At 39.2% G+C, this 24,319-nt stretch overlaps 1 protein-coding gene across 4 annotated transcripts in view; it reads left to right on the top strand.

Annotated features, from left to right (window-relative positions):
• The window catches only part of DCDC1 (doublecortin domain containing 1), a 470,261-nt gene that overhangs the window by 406,714 nt on the left and 39,228 nt on the right, over positions 1-24,319 (top strand). For all 4 annotated transcript variants that reach the window (XM_059875151.1, XM_015474817.3, XM_015474816.3 and 1 more), the window contains 7 exons: positions 721-820; positions 3,399-3,534; positions 5,158-5,311; positions 12,343-12,501; positions 13,681-13,881; positions 19,040-19,133; positions 22,519-22,689. In XM_059875151.1, coding sequence (XP_059731134.1) covers positions 721-820; positions 3,399-3,534; positions 5,158-5,311; positions 12,343-12,501; positions 13,681-13,881; positions 19,040-19,133; positions 22,519-22,689 — 1,015 coding nt within the window. The remainder of the gene's footprint in view (positions 1-720; positions 821-3,398; positions 3,535-5,157; positions 5,312-12,342; positions 12,502-13,680; positions 13,882-19,039; positions 19,134-22,518; positions 22,690-24,319) is intronic.

The raw sequence follows: 24,319 nt of genomic DNA, 5'->3' as shown, positions 1-24,319 counted from the left end.
TCTGGTGGAGAGAGATGAGGACCTACTGGGTGATGGATGTAACTTTGGAAAAAGAGTAGAACTTCAACAGCAAAAGCTGAGGAAGGTGTTTTATATGGAAACAAGAACAAAAGACCCACAAATAGGAAAGTATAGGGGCATGTTGGGGCTTTCCTGGAGGCTGAGATGGTAAAGAATCTGCCTGCAATGTGGGAAGAATCTGCCTGCAATGCGTGAGACTTGGGTTCGATTCCTGGATTGGGAACATCCCTTAGAGAAGGGTACAGCTACCCACTCCAGTATTCTAGCCTGGAGAATTCTGTGGGCTGTATAGCCCATGGGGTCGCAAAGAGTCAGACAAGACTGAGCGACTTTCATTTCACAGGGGCGTGTTGAGGAGTGAAAAGTCAATAATGATATATATATTTTTTATTGCTTGTCGATCATGCTTGGCACTGTGCTAATAAGCACATTTCATAATCAACCCTTAATTTTCACAACAACTTTGACAGGTAAGAAATTTAGGCTTAGAGAGTTTAAATAATTTGCCCAAGTCCTACACCTGAAGAGGAGGAATGAGATTCAAAAGGCATCTGATGGATTCCAGGACTGAGCTCTCAACTGTCCCACAGTCCTGTAGAACTGGTTGTAGTTAATGACCCACCTTGATTTCTTTGATTTACTCTCTTCTCTGCTGGAAACTTTCCACATGCAAGGTCAATTTTTGTGTCTATATTACAGGTGCACTGAAATTTTAAATTTACCTTCTGCAGCTCGGAGGTTGTTCAATGAAAAAGGGAAGGAAGTCTTCACCCTAAAAGAACTTCAAAGAGATGAACTGGTAAAAACATGACCATGAAACTAGGAATATTAATATACTGGTACTATTAAAAGAAAAATATTTTTTGATATAAGACTTCAAGCACCATCTTTTCCTCCTATTTTTTTCCCACAATTATCTTAATTCAGCAAACATCAGAAAGTAATACAAATAGCTTATTGTTGCATGCTTTCTATGTGTCAGGCATGATTTCCAGGGCTGTATATGACAGAACTCATTTAATGCTCATCACAACCACCTTATAAATAAATGAAGGCAGAAAGTGGAGAGAACCAAATTATTACCCACTTGTGATTTCTGCCCTGCTCTTTTAAGGAGGTAAATTCTATACTGTTCTTGAGGTTTTCAAAATGTGTTTTTTTAACAATTTCTTCCTAAATGATAATTTCACCTTTTCAGAAAAAAAAAAAAAACAAAAAACAAAAAAACCTCATGTCTAGTTTCTCACACACTATTTGAGTGCTTGGGTTTCCCAGATGGCTCACTTGTAAAGACTCTGTTTGCCAATGCAGGAGACAAGGGTTTGATCCCTGGGTCTGGAAGATCCCCTGGAGAAGGAAATGACAACCCACTCCAGTATTCTTGCCTAGAGAATCCCATGGATGGAGGAGCCTGGTGGGCTACAGTCCACGTGGACACAAAAGAGTTGGACACAACTTAGTGACTAAACGTTTCAACAACAACAACAACAATTTGACTGATTGGAGAATGCTAAGAAGTGAAAGGACTTTAGCTGCCCAGCCTTTTCTCCCACTTACAGAATTTGAAGTATCAGCTCGAGGAGAAAACCCACTATGATGGATGCCTGAAATTCTTTGACCAGAGAACCAAGCGTGTACCAAATTGTTAGAACTTGACTCAGGCTCTGAATGTCAAGACCCCTTGAAAGAGTTTTAAGCACAAGTACCATTGACTAATATTAGAGGCAGCATGGCAGAGCGGAGAGCCTCTGTTCTTGGAGCTTGCTAGATTGTGTTTTGAACCCTAACTCTATCCCTGCCAAGTGTCTTGTTTGTTTCCTTCTAATATTTTTGTTTTTGCTGCTGTGCTTATTCACTGTGTTGTTTTGGAAAGAATTTAAGGTTGATGCAACAAAGCATACAATGCAAAAAAGTAAATCTAAAGAGAAGTCACTGGGGCCACCAGGGCAGAGGGAGCAGGAGTGAAAGGAGAATGAGATGGAGTCAAGAGTGACTGTTAAAAGATCCTGCACATTTGCTAGAAATGAATCTGTCCAACTGTTCTGAGCCACTGACTCATGGAGATCGAAACATGAACAGTCACATGATTAAGTATGTCTGTGAGAGAAGAAAAACCTTGTTGATCACAAAGAAGATATTTTTCAGGAAACTTCCCCTGGGTCGACATAGAAAGTATGTGTGATTAGCGAGTGACCTCAAAAAAGGCAGCACTGAGTTTCTTTTTTTTTTTTTAACCAAGTCTTTCTCAATATATTACTCTATTTTTTCTCACTTCAAAGAAATATGTGTTTATTTAAGGACATTTAGAAAGTACATATAAGCAAAAAGTAAAAGTATCATCCACCATCTCAGCATCTAGAAATGTCCATTAACAGTTCGATGCATATACTACAAGTTCATTCATACCAGTGGTTGTTGAAGTTTTCTGTGAAGTTTTCTGTGAACTGACAGTTCCTAATATTCACAGGCAATATGGAATCTATTGAAATATCAACTCTGCCACTGTAGCACAAAAGCAGTCACAGATATGCAAATGAGTGGGCGTAGCTGTGTTCCAATGAAACTTTATTTACAAGAGCAGGCTGTGAGCAAGATTTGGACCTCAGCCCTCCCTGTAGCTCAGATGGTAAAGAATCTGCCTGTCATGCAGGAGACCCAGCTTTAATCCATGGGTCAGAAAGATTCCTTGGAGAAGGCAGTGGCAACCCACTTCAATATTCTTGCCTGGAGAATTCCATGGACAGTCCATGGAGTTGCAAAGGGTTGGACACAACTGAGCAACTTTCATTCATTCATTCATTCCCAGGTTGTGCAAGTGGTAAAGAACCAGCCTGCCAATGCAGAAGACATAAGAAACGCGGCTTTGATCCCTAGGTCAGGAAGATCCCTTGGAGAAGGAAATGGCAAACCACTCCAGTATTCTTGCCTGGAGAATCCCATGGATAGAGGAGCATGGCAGGCTACAGTCCATGGGGTCGCAAAGAGTCAGACATGACTGAGCAACTGAACTGAACTGAACTGAATCTTCCCCCACATCCCTCCCTTCCTTCTTTCCTTTATCTCCTTTATTTTTTTTACAACTTCTTATTAATATTTTGAATTAATTAAAGATTCATAGAGATTCATAGGAAGTTGCAAAGATATATGGAGAAGTACTTTTTAGTACAAAACCGTAGAGATCCATCAACTTTGTTGCGTTTATCAATAGATTGTGCCTTTTTATCACTGAGCATTATTCCATTTATCACTGAGTATGGTGCCATAGTTTGTTTTGCCATATTTCACTTATTATAGGATATTTTGATTGTTTCCAGTCTGGGATATAATAATGCTGCCAGAAGCAATTGTACGAGATTAGAGACTTATTTCTTTGGTAGGTGTACGTTTCATGTGGTGAACATTGGATCAATCCTGACCTGTCCATTGCTCAGCAAAAGAAGCAAATCTTCCTAAGGAACTTAGCATCAGATATTTCTAAAATTCAAACCTTCTGCAGTATGCATAAGATGGAGGGTAAGCTTTGGAATTATTTACCTTCTCTCTCTCTCTCTGTCTCTGTCTCTCTCTCTCTATATATATATATAAATATATTTTTATATATATACACACAGCCAAAAAAAACCCCTTAATGATATGGCTTTTTAAAAAGAAATTTGCTTGTTTAAACAGATTATATTTCACCCCTGCATCTTACCATTTAGTGTTAGGCTAATTTTTATATTTAACAGAGTTGCAATTTTAATTCACACTGTACTTTGAATGTGCAAAGAAAACATACTTTATTTTGTCTTTAACAAAGTGGGCCTTCTTTGTGAACCCCAGGTACACCCCCAACAAGGAAAACTTTAAATGTACTGTTGGGTTTACATTTGTCCCATCCATTTAATTAAATAGGCCCTTTGTTGAAGGCTTTCTGTTTCCCAGTCTCCATACTCTCACTTTAGTTCTTCTCTAGGATGGAAGGAAGGAACTTGGGGGTGCAAATCTCTTGCTTTCTGGGCCCTGCTGGCCGAAGTCCATGGCTGGGTGACAGTGCCATTCTTCTGGCCCAGACAATGCTTTGGATGGGGTAGTGCTTCCTACCTGCCTCTGCCTCTCCTATGCTCTCTGCAGGCTGGTTGTGGCTGGGTAGCTGTCTCTGCAAACCTTGCCTACAATACCTTTTGACCCCTAGCTGGCAGCCACTTCTGCAAAGCTCCCCTGCATGGCTGTCAGTAAATCCTGGGTCATGGCTGCACCTCCCAGAAACCAGATCCAGCTTCACATAGATTGAAAGGGTGAGGACAGCTCAAGAGGCAACTCATCACTGTGTCCCGAACAATGGGCAGTGTTTCCTCATCTAGCTAAGACACCTGTGGGAGGAAATCATGACACCCAGTGCTGGCTTTCTACCTTTGTCTGTGTTCCACCACAGATTCCCTCAGGCCCAGAAATGGTAGGGTTCCTCCAGCTCAACTCTGAGATTAAAACTGTGATGAGTTAAATGGGAGCTAAAGGCCTTTAGAAAAAAAAAAGATCCTAAATCATGACAGTGTCGTCCTGACCTGCATAGCCATAGTCTTGTGCTTGAATGTCAAAACTGTACTTGTACTTACGCTTTCCTTTCGTAATGTTGCTCATTTCCTCATGGTCTTCCATCTTCCCTGAAGGATATCCCAGGACCAGGACAAAGATCCTATACATAGAAAGGAAAAAGAGAAAATGCATTAATATAATTTAAAATAGTATCTTATTGCATATATTGAACACCATATATTATGCTTTGCATGTGTCTCTCAAGGCATTGGGAACTTTCACTGAGGTGTCTGGGATCCCAGAGAATGATCTAAAGGCGTATGTCTAGATAATGTAACCCATTTGAATAGTTACAATTTACAATAGCTAGCTTAATTTGGAAAGACCTATTTTTAGCACTTTTGACTGAAAATATCTTGAGAGGAAAGAATCTACAAAAATTCAATTAAGTGAAATTCAATTTATTAGTTTAAAGGGCAGCTATCAATTACACTTAGAATGTATTCTCTTAGACACAACAGCTGGAACGTTTTGCATTTTTATTTTAACACGTTTTTTCAAAATCCTGATGCTCTGAGATGATAACTAATACGTCCTTGCAATTTGTGCATTTTTGTTCAGCTCTTGTTTTAGAAGTCCAAAGTGACATTGTGTCTGGAGCCAAGCTTGCTGTGAGGAAACCAGTTTTTGGAAAAGAGAAGCAAATTATAGAACCAGAGGAAAAACATATGCAAAAAAATGCTTTAACATCAGAAAATGCTTCCAGTGAAATTCTGTAAGTAATCAGTGTGGCCAGAAAAGTTACCTGTTCCTATTTGAACTTAGCTCATTAGCTCAGTAACAGTGCAGAGCCCATGCAGGGAACCCACGTCAAGTTTGTGAAACTAATGGCATTTGAAGAGCTAGTATTTAATTAGTTTTGTGGCAAAAGGATAGAGCTGGAGCTTCAGTGCTCAACCATCACAATGATGTACTTTCAATAATTCTGTTATGATGCTACTGTTTTTTTTAATTTATTTTTTTATTGAGGGATAATTGATTTACAGAATTTTGTTGTTTTCTGTCAAACCTCCACATGAATCAACCATGGGTATACATATATCCCCTCTCTTTTGAACCTCCCTCCCACCTCTCTCCCCATCCCACCCCTCTAGGTTGATACAGAGTCCCTGTTTGAGTTTCTTAGCCACACAGCAAATTCCCGTTGGCTATCTATTTTACATTTAATAATGTAAGTTTCCATGTTACTCTTTCCATACATCTCACCCTCTTCTCCCCTCTCCCCATGTCCATAAGTCTATTCTCTATGTCTGTTTCTCCATTGCTGCCCTGTAAGGAAATTCTTTAGTACCATTCTTCTAGATTCCATATATATGCCTTAGAATACAATATTTATCTTTCTCTTTATGACTTACTTCATAGGTTCTAGGTTCATCCACCTCATTAGAACTGACTCAAAGGCGTTCCTTTTTATGGCTGAGTGATATTCCATTGTGTATATGTACCACAACTTCTTTATCCATTCATCCATTGATGGACATCTGGGTTGCTTCCATGTTCTAGCTATTGTAAATTGTGCTGCAATGAACAGTGGGATACATGTGTCTTTTTCAATTTTGGTTTCTTCAGGGTATATGCCTAGGAGTGGGATTGCTGGGTCACATGGTGGTTTTATTCCTAGTATTTTAAGGAATCTCCATGCCGTCTTCCATAGTAACTGTATCAATTTACATTCCCACCAACAGTGCAAGGACATTCCCTTTTCTCCACACCCTCTCCAGCATTTATTGTTTGCAAACTTTTTGATGATGGCCATTCTGACTGGTGTAAGGTGATATCTCATTGTCGTTTTGATTTCCATTTCTCTAACAATGAGCCATGTTGAGCATCTATTCATGTGTTAACCATCTGTATGTCTTCTTTGGAGAAATACCTGTTTAGGTCTTTTTCCCACTTTTTGATTAGGTTGTTTGTTTTTCTGGTATTGAGTTGTATGAGCTGCTTGTATATTTTGGAAATTAATCCTTTGTCAGTTTCATATGCTATTATTTTCTCCCATTCTGAGGGTTGTCTTTTCACCTTGCTTATAGTTTCCTTTGCTGTGCAAATCTTTTTAGTTTAATCAGGTCTCACTTGTTTACTTTTGTTTTTATTGCCATTACTCTAGGAGGTGGGTCATAAAGGATCTTTCTTTGATTTATGTCACTGAGTGTTCTGTGTATGTTTTCCTCTAAGAGTTTTATAGTTTCCGGTCTTACATTTAGGTCTTTAATCCATTTTGAGTTTATCTTTGTGTATGGTGTTAGGAAGTGTTCTAATTTCATTCTTTTACATGTAGCTGTCCAGTTTTCCCACACCATTTATTGAAGAGGCTGTCTTTGCCCCATTGTATATTCTTGCCTCCTTTGTCAAATATAAGGTACCCAAAGGGAGCATGGGTTTATTTCTGGGCTTTCTATCTTGTTCCATTGGTCTATCTTTCTGTTTTTGTGCCAGTACCATACTGTCTTGATGACTGTAGCTTTGTAGTATGATCTGAAGTCAGAAAGGTTGATTCCTCCAGCTCCATTCTTCTTTCTCAAGACTGCTTTGGCTATTCGTGGTCTTTTGTGTTTCCATATGAATTGTGAAATTTTTTGTTCTAGTTCTGTGAAAAATGTCATTGGTAATTTGATAGGGATCACATTGAATCTGTAGATTGTGTTTGGTAGTATAGTCATTTTCACAATATTGATTCTTCCTACCCAGGAACATGGAATATCTTCCCATCTGTTTATGTCATCTTTGATTTCTTTCATCAGTGTCTTATACTTTTCTGTGTACAGTTCTTTTGTCTCCTTATGTAAGTTTATTCCTAGATATTTAATTCTTTTTGTTGCAATGGTGAATGGGATTGATTCCTTAATTTCTCTTTCTGATTTTTCATTGTTAGTATATAAAAATGCAAGTGATTTCTGTGTATTCATTTTGTATCCTGCAACTTTGCTAAGTTCACTGATTAGCTCTAGTAATTTTAAAGATAGTAAAGTAATACTATCTTTAGGGTTTTCTATGTACAGTATCATGTCATCTGCAAATAGAGCTTTATTTCTTCTTTTCCAATCTGAATTACTTTTATGTCTTTTTCTTCTCTGATTGCTGTAACTTCCAGAACTATGTTGAATAATAGTGGGGGAAGTGGGCACCCTTGTCTTGTTTCTGATCTTAGGGGGAATGCTTTCAGTTTTTCACTATTGAGAATAATGTTTGCTGTAGGTGTATCATGTATGGCCTTTACCAAGTTGAGGTAGGTTCCTTCTATGCCCATTTTTGGAGATTTTTAATAATGAAGCAGTGCTGAAATTATTAACAACCCAATTACAAGCACTGAAATTGAAGCTGTGATAAAAAATCTCTCAAAAAACAAAAGCCCAGGACCAGATGGCTTCACGGGAGAGTTCTATCAAACATTAGAGAAGAGATAATGCCTATCCTTCTAAAACTCTTTCAAAAAATTGCAGAGGAAGGAACACTTCCAAACCTATTTTATGAGGCCATCATCACCCTGATACCAAAACCAGACAAAGACAACACAGAAAAAGAAAACTATAGGCAGTATCACTGATGAACATAGATGCAAAAATCCTCAACAAAATTTTAGCTAACAGAATTCAGCAACACATCAAAAAGCTCATACACCATGATCAAGTTGGGTTTATTCCAGGGATGCAAGGATTCTTCAATATACACAAACCAATCAGTCTGATACACCATATTAACAAATTGAAAGATAAAAACCATATGATAATCTCAATAGATGCAGAAAAAGCCTTTGATGTTACTATTTTTAAAAACACCAGAATCTTAGAACTGGGGACATTTATTTGAGGAGTTTATCATGTTTTGTCTCCATCAGCATGTACTTTAGGAACAATCGTGTTTCTTCCTTACTGGAGATTCCAGCTGAATGTATGTTAATGTAAGTTACCATCCTGGATTGCTGGTATAGCTATCTGGTTGGTTTCTATCTCCATAATCTCCTCCTTCCAATTCACCTTGAAGTTTCGTCTGTGGACAATCATCTTTCTAAAGCACAATCCTTTTATACAGTTCTTCAATAGCTACCTATTGCACACAGAAAACAATGTTTAGTCTGCAATTTCAAGCCCTTCTGACCCTCATCCAGGCCTGTGTTAACCCTCATTTGTGCCCACATGCCCATCTCCTCTCCATGCTTTTTCTTTCTGCCATGTGAGCTCCAAGCTCCAGCTCAGCAGCTGCAAGCTGTCAGCTGAACATGGCCTACTCCACTGATGCACTGTTGTAGGCCTGACCACGTACTCATTTCTCTCCAACTGAGCCACCTTGACTTGCCCCATCCTCATTGGTGGAAGGATTCTTTATCATTAAATCAATCATGACAGTGATGTGCTAGCAATGTACTTATCAGATCCTTACCTTCTCCCTCACCAACAACTACCAACTTGGGAATTCCTTAAGGGCAGAAACTGTCACATGTGTTCTGCGAAGACCAGGGAAACTGACTTTTGTCATCATTTACTGAATAAATGTAGGAATCATCGAATGAGTTTCCAAATTATGAAACCAGAAATAGCTGGTCAATTACCATTGTAGTAATTGAGAATTAATTTATACATCATTGTTACCCATTGTTTTAAAAGATTGTTTCTATCCTCATGTATAAGAATATTAACTTTTATGTCAGTGATCAAACTTCCTCATTTTAGTGGGTAATTCATCTGGTCCTACATCCTGACACTAAAAAGCCACCAGAAAGGAAAGCCTTTCACAGAGAAAGTGATTTGACTTATATGATATCTTGCTCAATCGTTAGGGAATGGGCCACAGGCTTTCCTAACATCCCCTCTTGTTCTTCTAAAGAATGTTATCGTCTAGCCTCTGAGTTATTAGACTGTACTTTGGAAAAATAAACAGAAAATAAGAAAAAAGAAGTGATATCTTTGAGAGCAAAGATTCTTGTTCTGGTTCATAGATTTCATCAAGGCCTGGAATTCTTGATCTAAAAGTGGTTGAGTCCATTTGACCAACAGTGCGGAAGCATGTGACTATACCCAGTAATACTGCGCTGTGTATTTGAAAGTCATTAAGGGAGCAGATCTTAAAGTTATTACAAGAAAAACAACCTGTAACTATCTGCAGGGAGGGGTGTTAACTACATGTATTTGTGGCGATCATTTCACAATATATACGAATATCAAATCATTATGTTGTACACCTGAAACTAATATAGTGTTATATGTTATACCTCAGGTTAAAAAAAAAAAAATGATGTAGGAAAAAAAAAAAGATGTCCTGTATGTTATAGGCAGGATCTGTTAATCCAGTCTCTTCATGAATACTCCTAGTTGACAGGGAGATCACTATTGTACAAGGCAGCCCATTTTAATGTTGAAATAATAATTTAGAATGTCTCTATTCTATGAGTTCGCCTGTTTAAAGTATTTGGAACTCACTATCATTAATCTGGGTTGTATCTTTTCCAGGCTAACTTTCACTTGTTCTTTGAACCATTTCTGATCACTTGAACCCCTATCATCTTATATTAAGTAAACACAAAATTTCCCTAGACTTTCTTACATATGTTTATATGGAGATTTTCACATATTTAAAAAAGAGGGGGAATAATTTAAGGAGGGACATCTGTAAAGCAAGAGGCTAGAGCATAAATCTGGAAGGAACATTTTTGATAGTTTGGTTCGGTGAAAAGATTTCTAATAAGAATGATAAGAAACAAAGTGGAAAAGAAATTCTGAGGGCACTAACCTCTGCATTGATGCTTTGTGGAAGAAAAGGCCTTCGGAGCCTGGAGTTTGAAAGGAATTTTCTCATTTCTTCAGTGCCTTGTATCTAGGCCCTGGTCACTTCTTAAGTCTTCATGTACAACCTTTCCCTTCACTTAGTATATGCCTGTCACACTAGTGTCTTTCTGTTCCTCAATGAGCCATGTATGTTCTTGCCTTGGAGCCTTTCCACTTGTTCTCGAGTGTTCTCCCCTCAGGTCTTGACACGCCTGGCTTCTTCCCATTGTCCAAGTCCCAACTCTAGCATCATTTCTCAGAGGAGTCTTCTCTGACTCCATTGCTAAAGTAGGTCCTACCTCACCCTACCCAATTTCTATCACAATTTCCTGTTTTATCCCACCTGTAACACTTAAATTGCTTATTTATTCATTTATTTGTCTATTATCTCTCTTCTTCCCACTAGAATGTAAACCCCTTGAGACTTTTTCAGTCTCCTCTTTCACTTTCATCAAGATGCTCTTTAGTTCTTCTTCACTTTTCTGCCATAAGGGTGGTGTCATCTGCATATCTGAGCTTATTGATATTTCTCCCAGAAATCTTGATTCCAGCTTATGCTTCATCCAGCCTGGCATTTCACATGATGTACTCTGCATATAAGTTGAATAAGCAGGGTGACAATGTACAGCCTTGGCCTACTCCTTTCCCAATTTGGAACCAGTCTGTTGTTCCATGTCCGGTTCTAACTAGTGGACATAAACGAATCAATAAAGCAAGATGTTTGTTTAGGTGTCTGTTTTAATGGCTGTTCTAAAATTGACTGTACTGTACTTCATTTGCTTGGAAGCTGAAGAGCATACAGACTGCCCTAGTTAGAAGATAAAACATCTCAACTTGGAGGAAAAATCTTGTTTACACCTTGCTGACTGTGTTAAAACTGACTTTATTTTTGTTGTTGGTCTATTTTCATCAAACAGATGAAGTTGGTGGGAAAGCTGCATTTTCTATTTTCAACACAAGATGGCAGTATTTCTCTTTAACTGTTAATGAGATTTTTCTACTTGAGAAGCTGTTCCTGCTGAAGTTCTGAATGAGGCAGTTGTTACCCACCGATTTCATATCCGCATGTAATACTTTTGCTACATTTGAAAAGTCTATGGCCTGCTCTTCTAAAGCAGGACTTGTCCCTGGAGACGGGTGCTTTGATACTGCTTGCAGTTACATCAAATTACCACAAGCACCTTGGCGACCACGACTTCCCCCAGAGAACTTTATTTACACTTATGCACATTTACAGTGTTGAAGTATGTGAGCTCCTTTGCCTGTATATGTATCCTGCCTTCAGCAGAGCAGTCCCGTATTGTATCATGATCCCACGCAAGCAACTCTACCCTGAACTGAGCCTGGGAACTTGATATACTCACATCTGCATGGTGGCTATGTGTCTGTTCACGATTTCATCTAAATAAGAAGCCAGGAGGCCCGCTCAGTTATTCAGACTATGACTATTTAAGTGTTTTTGTATATTATTCTCTATCAAAACCTGGCATGTTTGTGCTGGTGCTATTTGAGTCTCTCTAGATTTTTCTACTGAGAGGAAAAGTTAATTAAGATTCCTTAACATTGCCTAATGAGTAAATTTTATGAAACCTAGTAATCTAGGCTGTCTGTTTCAGACAGAATTATGCCACATTTATGGAGTAGGCAAGAGTCTCATTACACATTTGTTATGAATTTCCAAAACTATTGAGTAGTCCTAATCTTATTTTTGCAATATAATACATATGGCCCCATTTTTTCCTGAGTAAATATGACAGAGATGAATGCTGTTTATTATGTGATTGAGAAATTTTATTGGTAGCTTTGTATTAAAATTCTAAACTGTGTATTAGTAGGATGTGACTTTGTAATGTTAGGAACCATTATGGAAATATGATTTCCAGATCCACTGACATCCTTTAGGATACAATCAGACTGCACCTCAGAGAACATCCTGTGAGTATAAATCAGAATTCTCAGACCTCTCTTTGCTTCTCCACCTTGATAGAGATTCACATGCAAGAGCCCATCTCAGAATGAAGGCTTGTCACACACTTCTCAGGTATGCCTGGCAGGAATCTTCTCATAACTTTGATGAGAATGACAGTCTTCCAAAGAAAATGGAAGACGGGCTCTTTGAAAATATGGAACCAGAGAAGAAATACAGGTAAAAAATTATAAGGGATTCTGTTAAATATTTCTACCTGGTCTTAGGTTCACTCACTTTATTCCTGAAGATTTACATTACTTTTAGTTGCTATCTACATCAACAAACACATTTCTGTGTTCCTTCTGATTTTGACTGAAGTATTTACAGGTACAGGTGGGAAATACCTTCTCACTTTAGCTGTAGAGTGTAATTTCTTGTGTCTTTTTTGTGTAATTTCTCGTGTAATTCACTTGTGTCTTTTGTGTAATTTCTTGTGTAATTCACTTGTGTCTTTTCTTTTAAAAGGCAAGCCCACCCATCTTTGCCTCCTGAGAACTTAGGACAGAGCCTGTATTTTAGTGAAATGAGTATGTGAATGAACTCATGAATAAGCATGTAAAATCCCCCGATGTCTTTAAGAAATTAGTAAAATGCAATTTCTTGCCTTTTAATTTTATTTTTTTCTCTGGTCAATGTCCAATGAAATGACAGAAATCTATAGTACTTTTTATTATTCCATAATCTTTATGCATTTACTTAACATTACAGCAATTTACATAAATTAAACAGTTTCAGCTCTTCAACACTTAGCATTGGTCCATGCACAAAGTAGACTTAATAGACATTTATAAATTAATTGCTAATGTATTGTTATGTTTGATAGATTTATTAAGTCTGTTTAATGCCTTAAGAGATATTTAAGTAAGACATTCTTTTAACTTGTTAGCATATCATCATTTTGGTTTATAATATTCTATGAGCTGTTAGGGAAGATGGAAAAAGCTTGGGGAATGGGGTTCTATTTGCCAGGAATTCTGTAGATAGAGGATAGAAATGATCATCATTTGTTCAGAACTCCTCTGTTTCTCTCTGTTTTGATTTCTATTTGACCTGTTCTGCCTCCTACTTCTTTTTCTCTTTAAATGATCTAAAATGATTTTTTTTCTTTGCTGATGAATTTCTCATATTCTCTTGGATAAACATATATTCCTATTACAAAATAAACTCAGAATTCTACTTTTTACATCAGCTTGACAATGCAAAGCAAATGGCTTCGCTGCTCTCCTGATGATAATGCTTCCCCATTAACAAGTGAATTTGGTTCACGGCAGGTCTCTCGCCAACAGAACTTGCAATCTGCAGCACATGAGAGCACAGGACATTTTTCTGCCACTAATGGGATTTTCTTTATCTCAGCCATTCTCCAAAACAGAGTAAATTGCAGAAACTTTGCCACCAGCAGTTTGAATACAGAGATGGGCAAATTATAAGCTATGCTGCACCTCATCTAGTCTTGGGGGTGCGAGGCCCCAACCTGCGCTCAGGAGTGGAGGTGGTTTTGGTGGAGAAAAAAGCAGATGATAGTCATCAATGCTGGATGCACAAGGAGGACAGCAGGTAAACCCATCATATTTGGGCGTTAATATATCAAGAGGTGAATGGGAGCCAAAGAGATCCAGCACGGTCCCCACAGAGCAGGCAGGGGTATATCTGAGGACTTTGGATTTTCTTTTTAATGTAGCCAATGATTTTTTTCTTAACCTACTCAAGGAAGAAAAAGTGAAATCAAATGTAAGTGCTCAGTAGTCTACATGCAACCCATCCACTCTGGATTCAGATAAGGAATGTGAAGCCTGAACTATTGGGTTCATAGTTTTAATGAGCCAAGTTCAAGGGAAAACTAGGTGCTAATCTAATTGATTTTATGATTTGAAAACGTCATAAAATCAAGTAAGAATTCTAAAAAGTCCTATTTTAAAAATTGTGAGGTACTTTTCGTTAACAGAGTCTCCTGTACCTCCTCACATGTATGCCCTCCCTCCCTTCCACCACTTCCAGCAGATAACTGACTGATGTGGCTTCTATTCACACAGTGAAATCGGATTGAATTCTTGTCCTAATCAAATATATCAACTGAGTGCCGTGACTGGCCCTTGTATGGATCTAGCTTGAAGCTTACCACTGTCGGAAAGGTTATTTCCTAGACAATCAGAAGAAATTTAAAACAGTCTAGGTAGCACGTGATATTAAAAAGGCTTTAATTTTGTAGGGTGTCATAATCGTTTAATGGTTATGTTTTTTTTTTTTTAAGTCCTGGTCACTTGGATGTACATTGTAGTATTTACAGATAAAACTGAAAGCTCAGATTGGTTTTAGAATATTCTAGCAAAGCAAACATTTTTAAAGTGGGGAGGGGCAGTGGATGAAGCAGGAATAGCAGCATGTTGATAACTGTTGAGTCTGTGGTGGTTTCTTGTACATTTCTCTCTGGTTTTGTGTATACTTGACCGTTTCCTTAGCAAGAGAGAGAACAACTTGGTTTTTAGATGATTTGCTTCCAAGTCTATCGTTCGTGTTGTATCGTGGGGGCTCCAGGGCCCTCTTCAGTCTCTTGAAATACTACATACAGAAAATGTATTTGTATATCTGTGCAATACTTTTTCTTTTTCCTGGGAAACAGCTATGATTTTTGTTGGATTCTGAAGGGTGTCTGATGCAGAAGGCTTAGGGGACTGCTGCTGCTAGAGAGACTGTATACGCTTCAGCAGGCGGCAGCAGAGGGGCCAGCATGGACAGGAAAGGAACTAGCCTTCCTCTGCTCCCTGGTCTGAGATTCAGAGCCGCCAGCAGGGAACACACGTGGCCTTGTTTTAGAGACGGCTGAAAAGCCAACATGTAGACAGACCTGGTGAGTGTGTTCTTTCGCCCCATTCATCCTAGCTAAGCTGTCTTTGCGACGGGGGAGCTAAGAAGCAGGCTTTTGTCCCTGTGAATAGCTTTCTGTATGGGACCAGAATTCATTCATTTAGCTGCAAAGGATTATCAAGGGCAGTGTTTTAGGTGCTGGCGCTTTCAGCAAAGAACTAAACAGATACAAATTCTTGCTCATGTAGCTAGTGCTACCCATCTCTACTTTTCTGGAATTTAGAGCTGCATCTTACTGCCTTGGCTTTCTGTATTATGGTAGCCATCCTACTTGAGCTTAAGAATTGGAATCTGAGCATGGCTGAAGAACTGGAGCTGTCAGGCATGGGGGCTGAGAGAAGTGACCCCAAGGAGACAGCCACACTTGATGTTTCGTTCAGAAACACTTGGTCATCAAAAGAGAGGACAAGTTCTGAGTGCTGCTCAGTCTCATTCAGTGTCTGTACTGGCTTTGGTTTCCATTCTCAGTGCTGTTGGGAAATCAGGAAGAGGGGAAGGACAGGCTGCTTAAGTAAAAACAAGGAGAAGCTTGCCTGTAACTCTATGCCCTCCATCACTGCTTTGGAAAATCTAACCACATGTAATACAAAAGGAGATGGTGTCTTTCAATTTCCTTCCACTTTCCGGAACACTCCACAACATTGTCATAGTGAGGCCTCCCCATGTCAAACTGTAGAAGAGAGGAACAATTGGAGGGAGATGGTAGTATTAATTGATCCCTGGTTGGAAACTGTGGAGTCCAGAGAGAAGTGGAGCCACAATGGGGAGCAGCACTGGGACCGGATTTGCTCATGAACACGTGGGTCACCATCTAAGCATGTGGGCAGGAGAGGTTTTGCAGAAGTCTTGCTGATTAGGTATGGGCATGATTCAGAGGAATAAATGCCCCATGGCGAAAATGTATCTGTATAGTGACAGTAATTCTGAGCTTTCTTCTACATTTTGCCTTGTCATTTTGCTTTTGCTTTTTCCCCTGTAATTAGTTATTGAAACCCATTTGTTCTGATAAACTGGTGAGGCCTGGAGAACCCTGGGTTACACTATGTAGCAATACCTATAGAAGATCCCATTTATGTGAACCATAGTCTTGATCACCCATATTTTTCCCAGGCAGTAAATTAGCACTTTTTGAGGCAACAGCCCAATCAGAATTTGTACCAATAGAGCACTGGCCTGGTAGTTTGCCAGCATGATGGGAGGCACCAAGTGCTATCCCTGTGCCTAGAATTTTCTACCTTTCATTCGGTCCTTTGGGTCTTGAATTACTTTTTCATTGTGGCCTATTTAAAATAGAAAACAACTAGGAAATCTGATGTCTTAAGCAATTATCAGCAAAACCTCTTAAGGGAAATTATGACTGTGAGAACAAGGCCTAGCTGGAAGAGCACATGGTCCAGGAGAGTCAGCAAGAAATGAGCAAAGGGGCACCGACAGGAGGGAGGAAATTGCCAGAGACACATTTACTTGGTTTCCAGCCACACAGAAAAAATGCCAGGTCAACTTTAGAGATAATCTGGTATCTCTCTTCCATTTTCAGCCCTGGCACAATCTGAATGAATCATTTGGTCTCTAAAGGGAAACATGAAAGAACACTCAGGGATGAAAATCCTCCTCACTTGTTCTAAAGCTAGGGAAACTGAAGCTCAAGGGGCTGAGTTGGTTTGTACACACTTGTGCCGTGGATTAGTAGAAGAGGCTGTACCTTATGCTGGATGTTGCTGGGACACAAATGTCTCACACTGCTGTTTGGCACATAGTGGGTTTGATGTAGACATCCATAAGCTCAGAGTTCCCGCAGAATGTAAGCACCCCTGCTATGGGCAAGTGACAGTCCATTGTCCAAAAAAGGAAGAAAAATCAACACTGACGTGGCTGAGCATGGAACTGGAGCACACGAGAAGTGGCTACATCTGTTCTAGGCAGCAGAAACAGAGACAGCTAGGTAACTCATCTAGGCACCGCCTCAGTAAGTGGTTGCAGGAAATACAGAATCATTCATTCATTTGACTACTACCGAGTGCCAGTGAAAATGCAAGATGCGGGCTATGCCACGTGCTGAGGCTACGGAGATGAACAATATTGAACAGCAGCACTCCCGCCGTGCACGGACTTGATAAATGCTAAAAAGGTATTTGATAAAATCGAATACCCACTTTGGATGTAAAATGACACTTCATTAACTAACAATAGAAGGAAGAAACACATTGTATGATTAATAGTGATAGTCTTGTAAGAATATAAACAATGTTTCAAATTGTTTTTTTTTTTTTAAGTTGGGGGTATTTCCTATCTCATCTGTTTTATTTATTAAAACATGTTTTCATTGGAATATAATTGCTTTGCAAGGTTGTGCTGGTTTTTTGCTGTACAACAATGTGAGTCGGTCATATGCTTTACAATGAGAATGTTTTATGTTCAGAGACTTAGATATCTAGCACCTTTTAAGTCTTGAAAGTAAAAATACTGTATTTTTACAACAGATCTCCACCCCCACTTCCACTTCCACATCATTAAATTTTATACTCAGGACTAGCTATACTTTCCACAGCAGGAATGCCACTGCTGGTCTGTAATGCAACTATGTTGACAGACATAAAGAGTAGACTTTTGCTATGCAGACAATATCCTTGAATGTTTGGTTTATTTTTGCTTTTAAGTGACATAAGGGAAAGAACTGCGGGGGGGGCGGGGGGGTAGCTCTATAATTTTGTCTGTTTTTTCAGTCGAGGAGGCTTTATTTTTAACGCCAATATAACTTAAAAATATTCAACATAAATCTTGAACTTTTAGGAAATACTCATGTAGAAAAGAAGAATTTGAGGGAAGGCTATAAAAAAATCACAGCCATCAATAATAGTAGATCATATTAAGTTCCATGAGGCAGACAATATTCAATGTATTTTCTATGCATTAACCCATTATATCCCCGAGATGAGAGCCCTGTGAGGTATGCTCCATTATCTGATTTTACAGATGAGGAAACTTGAGACACAGTGTTGTTGAGCAAATCTTGAGGTATATTCAAGATTTAAATTCAGGAATTGTGACTCCAGAATCCATGTTCTTAATCTCTCTGCCACATTACCTTTTCAACAGCAAAACAGGTGAGGAGAGTGTCTGGGTACAGTCTAGAGAGAGAAAATTTAGATAGGATTCTTTAACATAAAAAATTATTAAACTGTGATAAATGACTATCAGATTTTTTTTAATCCCTGTATATGGGACTCTGGGGGTGAGGGAGTTGAGGACAAACTTGGAATTGGGTCCCTCCCAAACCTGGAGTTCAGAACTCACTTGGAAAAGCATGGATGCCGTGCACTGGATGGCTGAGAAATGGGCCAGTTTGTCTGGTCAGATCGTGTCTGTGGTTGCCGGGTAAGCAGGAAGCAACCCTCTGAAACATACGTGGGGGTGCAGCTGTTGCTGGACACATGGCAGTGCAGAGGATATGGGGTTGCTGGTGCTGCAGAAGGCCTGGAGCTCGTGGTGTCCATGTCGAGAGGGCCACAAGCGGATGATCACCAGGCCAGGGCTGTGAGGGTTTAAGGGACCATGTCTTCTGGGCACCTGGTTTGGCAGAGCATCCCTGGATATCCCCACTCCCAAACACTGACCCCAGGCAGCAGCCAGAAAGAACAAGAGAGCCCCTTTCTCCTTCCATATTCTTCCAGCACTCTCCACCAAGAAAACTTAATTTCATGCTCATGGTGGGGAGAAATGCCTAGAAGATTTCACATCCATTATCACAGAGAATCTATGGAGCTAAGAAGCAATGCACAGATAAGTAGCACAGGGGGTGCTCTAAATTGGTAAAGCTACTTTGTAATGTGCCTAATCCTGTTTTCCCAAGGACTTTTCACCTGGTGAGTAACCCAGATCTCGTGCTGGCAGTGTCTATGACCAAGGCTAGAGATAAAGTCTGTGGCTACCCGGTTATTGCTCAGGTAAGATATACAGAGGCTCAGAAAGTAATTACAGCCCTTTATTTAGTTAAATTTAAGGAAAGCTCCGTGCTTCCTTGTTGGGAGAAAGATAGGTCATAGAAACCTATCGTGAATGCCATTGTTAAAATATTTACAATAATCTGCCTAGATTTCAAATTGAACATGTTCATGTAGCCCTTAAGTTAGTTTAATCCAACAGATGGTGACTGTGGGCTTGCTGCATGTCAGAAGCTATGTGAGTTACTTAAATCAAATCCAACGGCAAGCATGAGAAATTATCCCCAAAGCATTCATAGTGTCTCAGAAGTGGGTGTAGTCAGGCGAATGGCTGTTGTGTGTGTGTGTTCAGTCGTGTCCAACTTTTTGTGACTCCATAGATTGTAGCCTGCCAGGCTCCTCTGTCCATGGAATTTTCCAGGAAAGAATACTGGAGTGGGTTGCCATTTCCTACTCCACGGGATCTTCCCCACCTAGGGATCGAACCTGCGTTTCTTGTGACCCTGCACTGGCAAGTGGATTCTTTACCGCTGTGCTACCTGGGAAGCCTGTTTGATGCACATATTTTAAGCTCAATGATTTGGAAACACAAGCCAGTTCCCTCTCACCCAGCAACTGGCAGTAAAGACCATGGTCAGAGAAGTCTTCCTGGAGGATGTGAGCTCATCAACGTTCATTCTACTAAGAGACCCATTTGAAATACACTTTCAACATTTTGCAAATATTTAGAGCAGCCAAGCAATCTTTGGAGTCCAGAGAAGGCTGCCTTCCTTTGAATTCTGGATAAAGACCTATGGAGTTGATTTTTTCCCATGTTTGTCTGTCATCCTTACTTACCAAAGACACTCCTGGATGGGTATGTAGTTTTTCCTTGGTAGGCGGGCTTCCCAGGTGGTGTGAATGATAAAGAATGTGCCTGCCAGTGTAGGAGACACAGGAGAGGCAGGTTCAATCCTTGGGTCAGGAAGATCCCCTGGAGGAGGAAATGGCAACCCACTCCAGTATTCTTGCCTGGATTGTTCCATGGGCAGAGGAGCCTGGTGGGCTACAGTCCATGGGGTTGCAAAGAATCACAGACGACTGAGCACAGGAGGAGAGAAAGTTTAGGAGTGTCCCTTCTCTGCATTTACTTTCTGTGTCCTCCACAGTATTTGCCATGTTTTTGTTGAACAGAATATATTGTCTCCAAATAGAATTTGTTTTATGCCATTTTCTAATAGCAATGAGGCAACTTGTTTTGCAGGTCCTGAATCCAAAATTGAGATACAGCAATCTGAACAAATGTGTGTGTGTTAGTCATTCAGTCATGTCTGACTCTTTGTGACCCCACAAACGACAGCCTGCCAGGCTTCTCTGTCCATGAAATCCTCCAGGCAAGAATACTGAAGTAGATTGCCATTCCCTTCTCCAGAGGATCTTCCCAACCCAGGGACTGAACCCTGGTCTCCTGCATCGCAGGCAGATTTGGTCTCTGGATTGGGAAGATCCTCTGGAGAAGGGGATCGTCTACCCACTCCAGTATTCTGGCCTGGAGAATTCCATGGACTGTATAGTTCATGGGGTTGCAAAGAGTTGGACATGACTGAGCAACTTTCACTTTCAGATTGTTAGTAATGACTTCCCTGTAACTCAAGTGGTAAAAAATCTGAACAAATACAAAAGGTTAATTAAATCTTCTATCGATGACAGGGCTTCAGGAATCTGCCTGAAAATGGTCAAGAATCTGCCTGCGAATGCAGGAGATGCAAGAGACATGGGTTCGATCCCTGGGTCAGGAAGATCCCCTAGAGGAGGAAATGGCAACCCACTCCAGTATTCTTGCCTGGAAAATTCCATGGGCAGAGGAGCCTGGCGGGTTACAGTCTGTGGGGGTCTAAAATTTTATTCTATGAGATACTGTATATGTAACATCGCATTTTGCCCTGATAGGTGCCTCTTTGGCACGAATGACAGTGAGGTAAAACCTCATGCAGATGCAGTTTAGTACCTTAATCAGTTTCATAAAATTATAGATATGGAGGTTTTCCCCTAAGGTTCCCATTTTTATAAGAAATGAGTTTGATCTCAAGGTAATTTGTATTACCTTTCAAGAGTTTTTTCTTTACTTGCTGTTTCATTTTTATTTCTTGAAGCAGTTTGTAAGAATATATCAATGTTCATGTAAAATAATAAAAATGAGGCCTGTTAGGTTAATGTTACTAAACCCTCTCCCTGTTCCTTGAAATATAGCCTTTGTTTTGCGTACCTCTGAGGGATGCTCTATTGCCTGACCTATTAAATCAATTCTTAAGACTCATTTATTTTCCTCTTCACTATCAATCTCTCTTTGGTAAAGTAAGTATTATTCATTATAAAGTTCCTTGAAGTGTCGATATGTTTGGTTAGAACTAATCTACTGGTTTAAATTCCCTAAAATTGAAACTACTCATTTTTTAACTTATGCTCAAACCAAGTTTTATAATTAGGATAAATACGCTGTTTCGAATACATAAAATAGAGTGTGTGCATGCTCAGTTGCATCAGTCATGTGCTACTCATTGCAACCCTGTGGACTGTAGCCCACCAGGCTTCTCTGTCAGTGGGATTCTCCAGGCAAGAATACTGGAGTGGGCTTCTAGTTCCTTCTCCAGGGGATCTTCCTGGCCCAAGGGCTGAACCCTTGTCTCATGCCTCTCCCACATTTTAGGTGGGTTTTTTACCCACTGAGCACCCTGAAAATATGGTGTACTCATATTTTTTAAAAAACCTTCTTGGTAGCAAGTGAATGTAAATTAAAATATAAATGAGGTACTATTTTTCATTTATTACATTTTCAATGCTTTGGCAAGAGTGTCAAGAGACCATTTTCATATAATACTGATTGAAGTGTAAACTAGAATAATCTTTCTAGAAAAAATTTTGATACTATAAAGCTTTTATATTATGCATCATGAATTTTTAATGATCCTGTTCCTTTATTAGCAATTCTACTTCAAGAGTTTGTTCTCGAAATGTTATGGATTTACACAAAGATTTATTTTATGAATGTCGGTTGCTCTTTTGCTTATAGTAAAGAAAATTTGAGAAACAATCTACATGTTTAACTACTGAATACTGATAAAGTAAAATACCCTAAGATCAAATAGTATATAAACTTAAAAAAAAACCCAAAAAACTACTGCAGTTATCAAATTTTGTGTGTTTTCTGATTCCATTTTTTTAATAAATCAGAGTGCAAGTGTATATGAAATATAATCATCCAATATCAAGGGTAGTTATCACTACATAGTAGACTTTTGAGTAATTATTTGTATTTTCTGAATTTATGCAATGAAGACTAGGATTGCTGTACACAAATCATAAATTCTTCTATTTGACTCCATATTTTTCTCTCTCCCTTTTTTTTCAGAAATACAAACCACATAACAATGGGGCTTCTAATCAAAAGTGGAATTACATGAAAAGTACGAAAGCTTTTATGGCCTTTCAAAGCACTTCACTGGATAAAGAGATCACAGCTGCAAACTATGCTGGTGTTTGTACATCTTCTGTGATTAGAGAAGAAAACATCGATCAACCAGTAAGTGGTTCATCCTCCTACAAAAAAGAGGACGGAGGGATGGATTAGTTTAATAAAGCAAGAAACTTCTTTCCCCAGAAAACCTTAAGTTCGCACAAATTAAACACTGACTTGTGAATGAAGTCAGACTCTGATTCTGGTCAAGAAAGAAGGAAGGGATGTTGATGTTACCCTTGACTTACACTGTTTTACTGACTCCCTGCACCATCATTGTCTTCGGTTCGTCACTCACTAGAACTTGCATGAAGGAGGATACCCACTCCCCCTTCACTCCACAGGTGTGCTTGCCACACTCACTCGGTACCACCCCACTCCAGAGAGCATGTTAAAATGCCAAGAGTGGGGAAAGGGGAGAGTTAGGGAGTTTGGGGTGACAGGTCTACAGTGCTGTATTTAAGATGGATAACCAGCAAGGGCCTACTGTGTAGCACAGGGAGCTCTGCTCATGTTATGTGGCAGCCTGGATGGGAGGGGAGTTTGGGAGAGAAAGGATACGTGCGTGTGTATGGCTGAGTCTCTTTGCTGTTGGCTAAGAGATTAACATTGCTAATTGGCTATACTCCAAAACAAAATAAAAAGTTTTAAAAATGCCAATGATTAAAAGTGACTTTATATTACATTATACCAAGTGTAGGGCTAAGCATGGTATACTCTAAGTTTAAATAATTTCTAAAGTTTGGTACTTTAATTTTTATTATTAAGGAATTGCTTGTACCATGTTTTATAGATGTCTGAGATATTTGTGGGTCAAAGCACCTTGCTTTGCTTGATAACCATTGGCCTACAGAATATTGAAATCTCATATATTATAAGACCTTGCAAGACCCTCTTTACTCTGCTCCTCAAAAGTCTCTAAACTTGTCTACTGCTTCTTCACTCATCATTCGTTGGCTCTCCTGAATAAGAGATGTTAAATGTATCATACCATTTTGCATGTCTCTGGTTTCCACTAAGCTAACCCCCTCTGACCTTTTCTCCTTTGTCTGTGATCTCATAGCTGTTAGCTAATATGCAGCCAAAGAGTGCTGAAGTCATGTTAAAAAAAATTGAGTCAACTTGAAAAGGCTCCAAAGATAAGACAGTGTAAGCATCAATATGACTACTGAATGCATGGGATTGACATACATTAGATATGTTCATGCTGACATTAAGTAACAGCAACAGCTCAATTGGTCACAATTAGATGATGCTAAGAAACGAATCCATTACTTTGAAATGAAGAATCAAGCTATTTTTTTTTCTTTCTTTATGAACTGTACCTCAGGATAACAATATAGTTGACAAGGAGAATCTTCACTTCATAGGAATATCTCAGATAATAAATGAATAAAGTATGAGGAAATCAGAATATCATATTGTGAACTTTAATACATTAATGGATCTAGGCAGTGACCATCATTATCTACTAACACTCCAAAAAAAGTCGTAACAGTTGCCCCTTGATAGAAATGCATTGTACCACTTATGAACTGTTCTTGCCCCCCAAAATCTAATTGGAGAAAATATGCAGTGAATAATTACAATAAAATAAAAAAGAGAAATGGGGGTCATAAAGGTTCAAAGAGACTTAGGTATTTAACTAATCATAATGTATTGACCTTATTTTGATTGTTTCAAATAAATTGTAAGA

The sequence above is a fragment of the Bos taurus genome, chromosome 15, assembly GCF_002263795.3.
Source record: "Bos taurus isolate L1 Dominette 01449 registration number 42190680 breed Hereford chromosome 15, ARS-UCD2.0, whole genome shotgun sequence".
Lineage (NCBI taxonomy): Eukaryota > Metazoa > Chordata > Mammalia > Artiodactyla > Bovidae > Bos > Bos taurus.
Note: the sequence above shows the minus strand (reverse complement) of the source record. Positions and strands in the feature narration are given on the sequence as shown.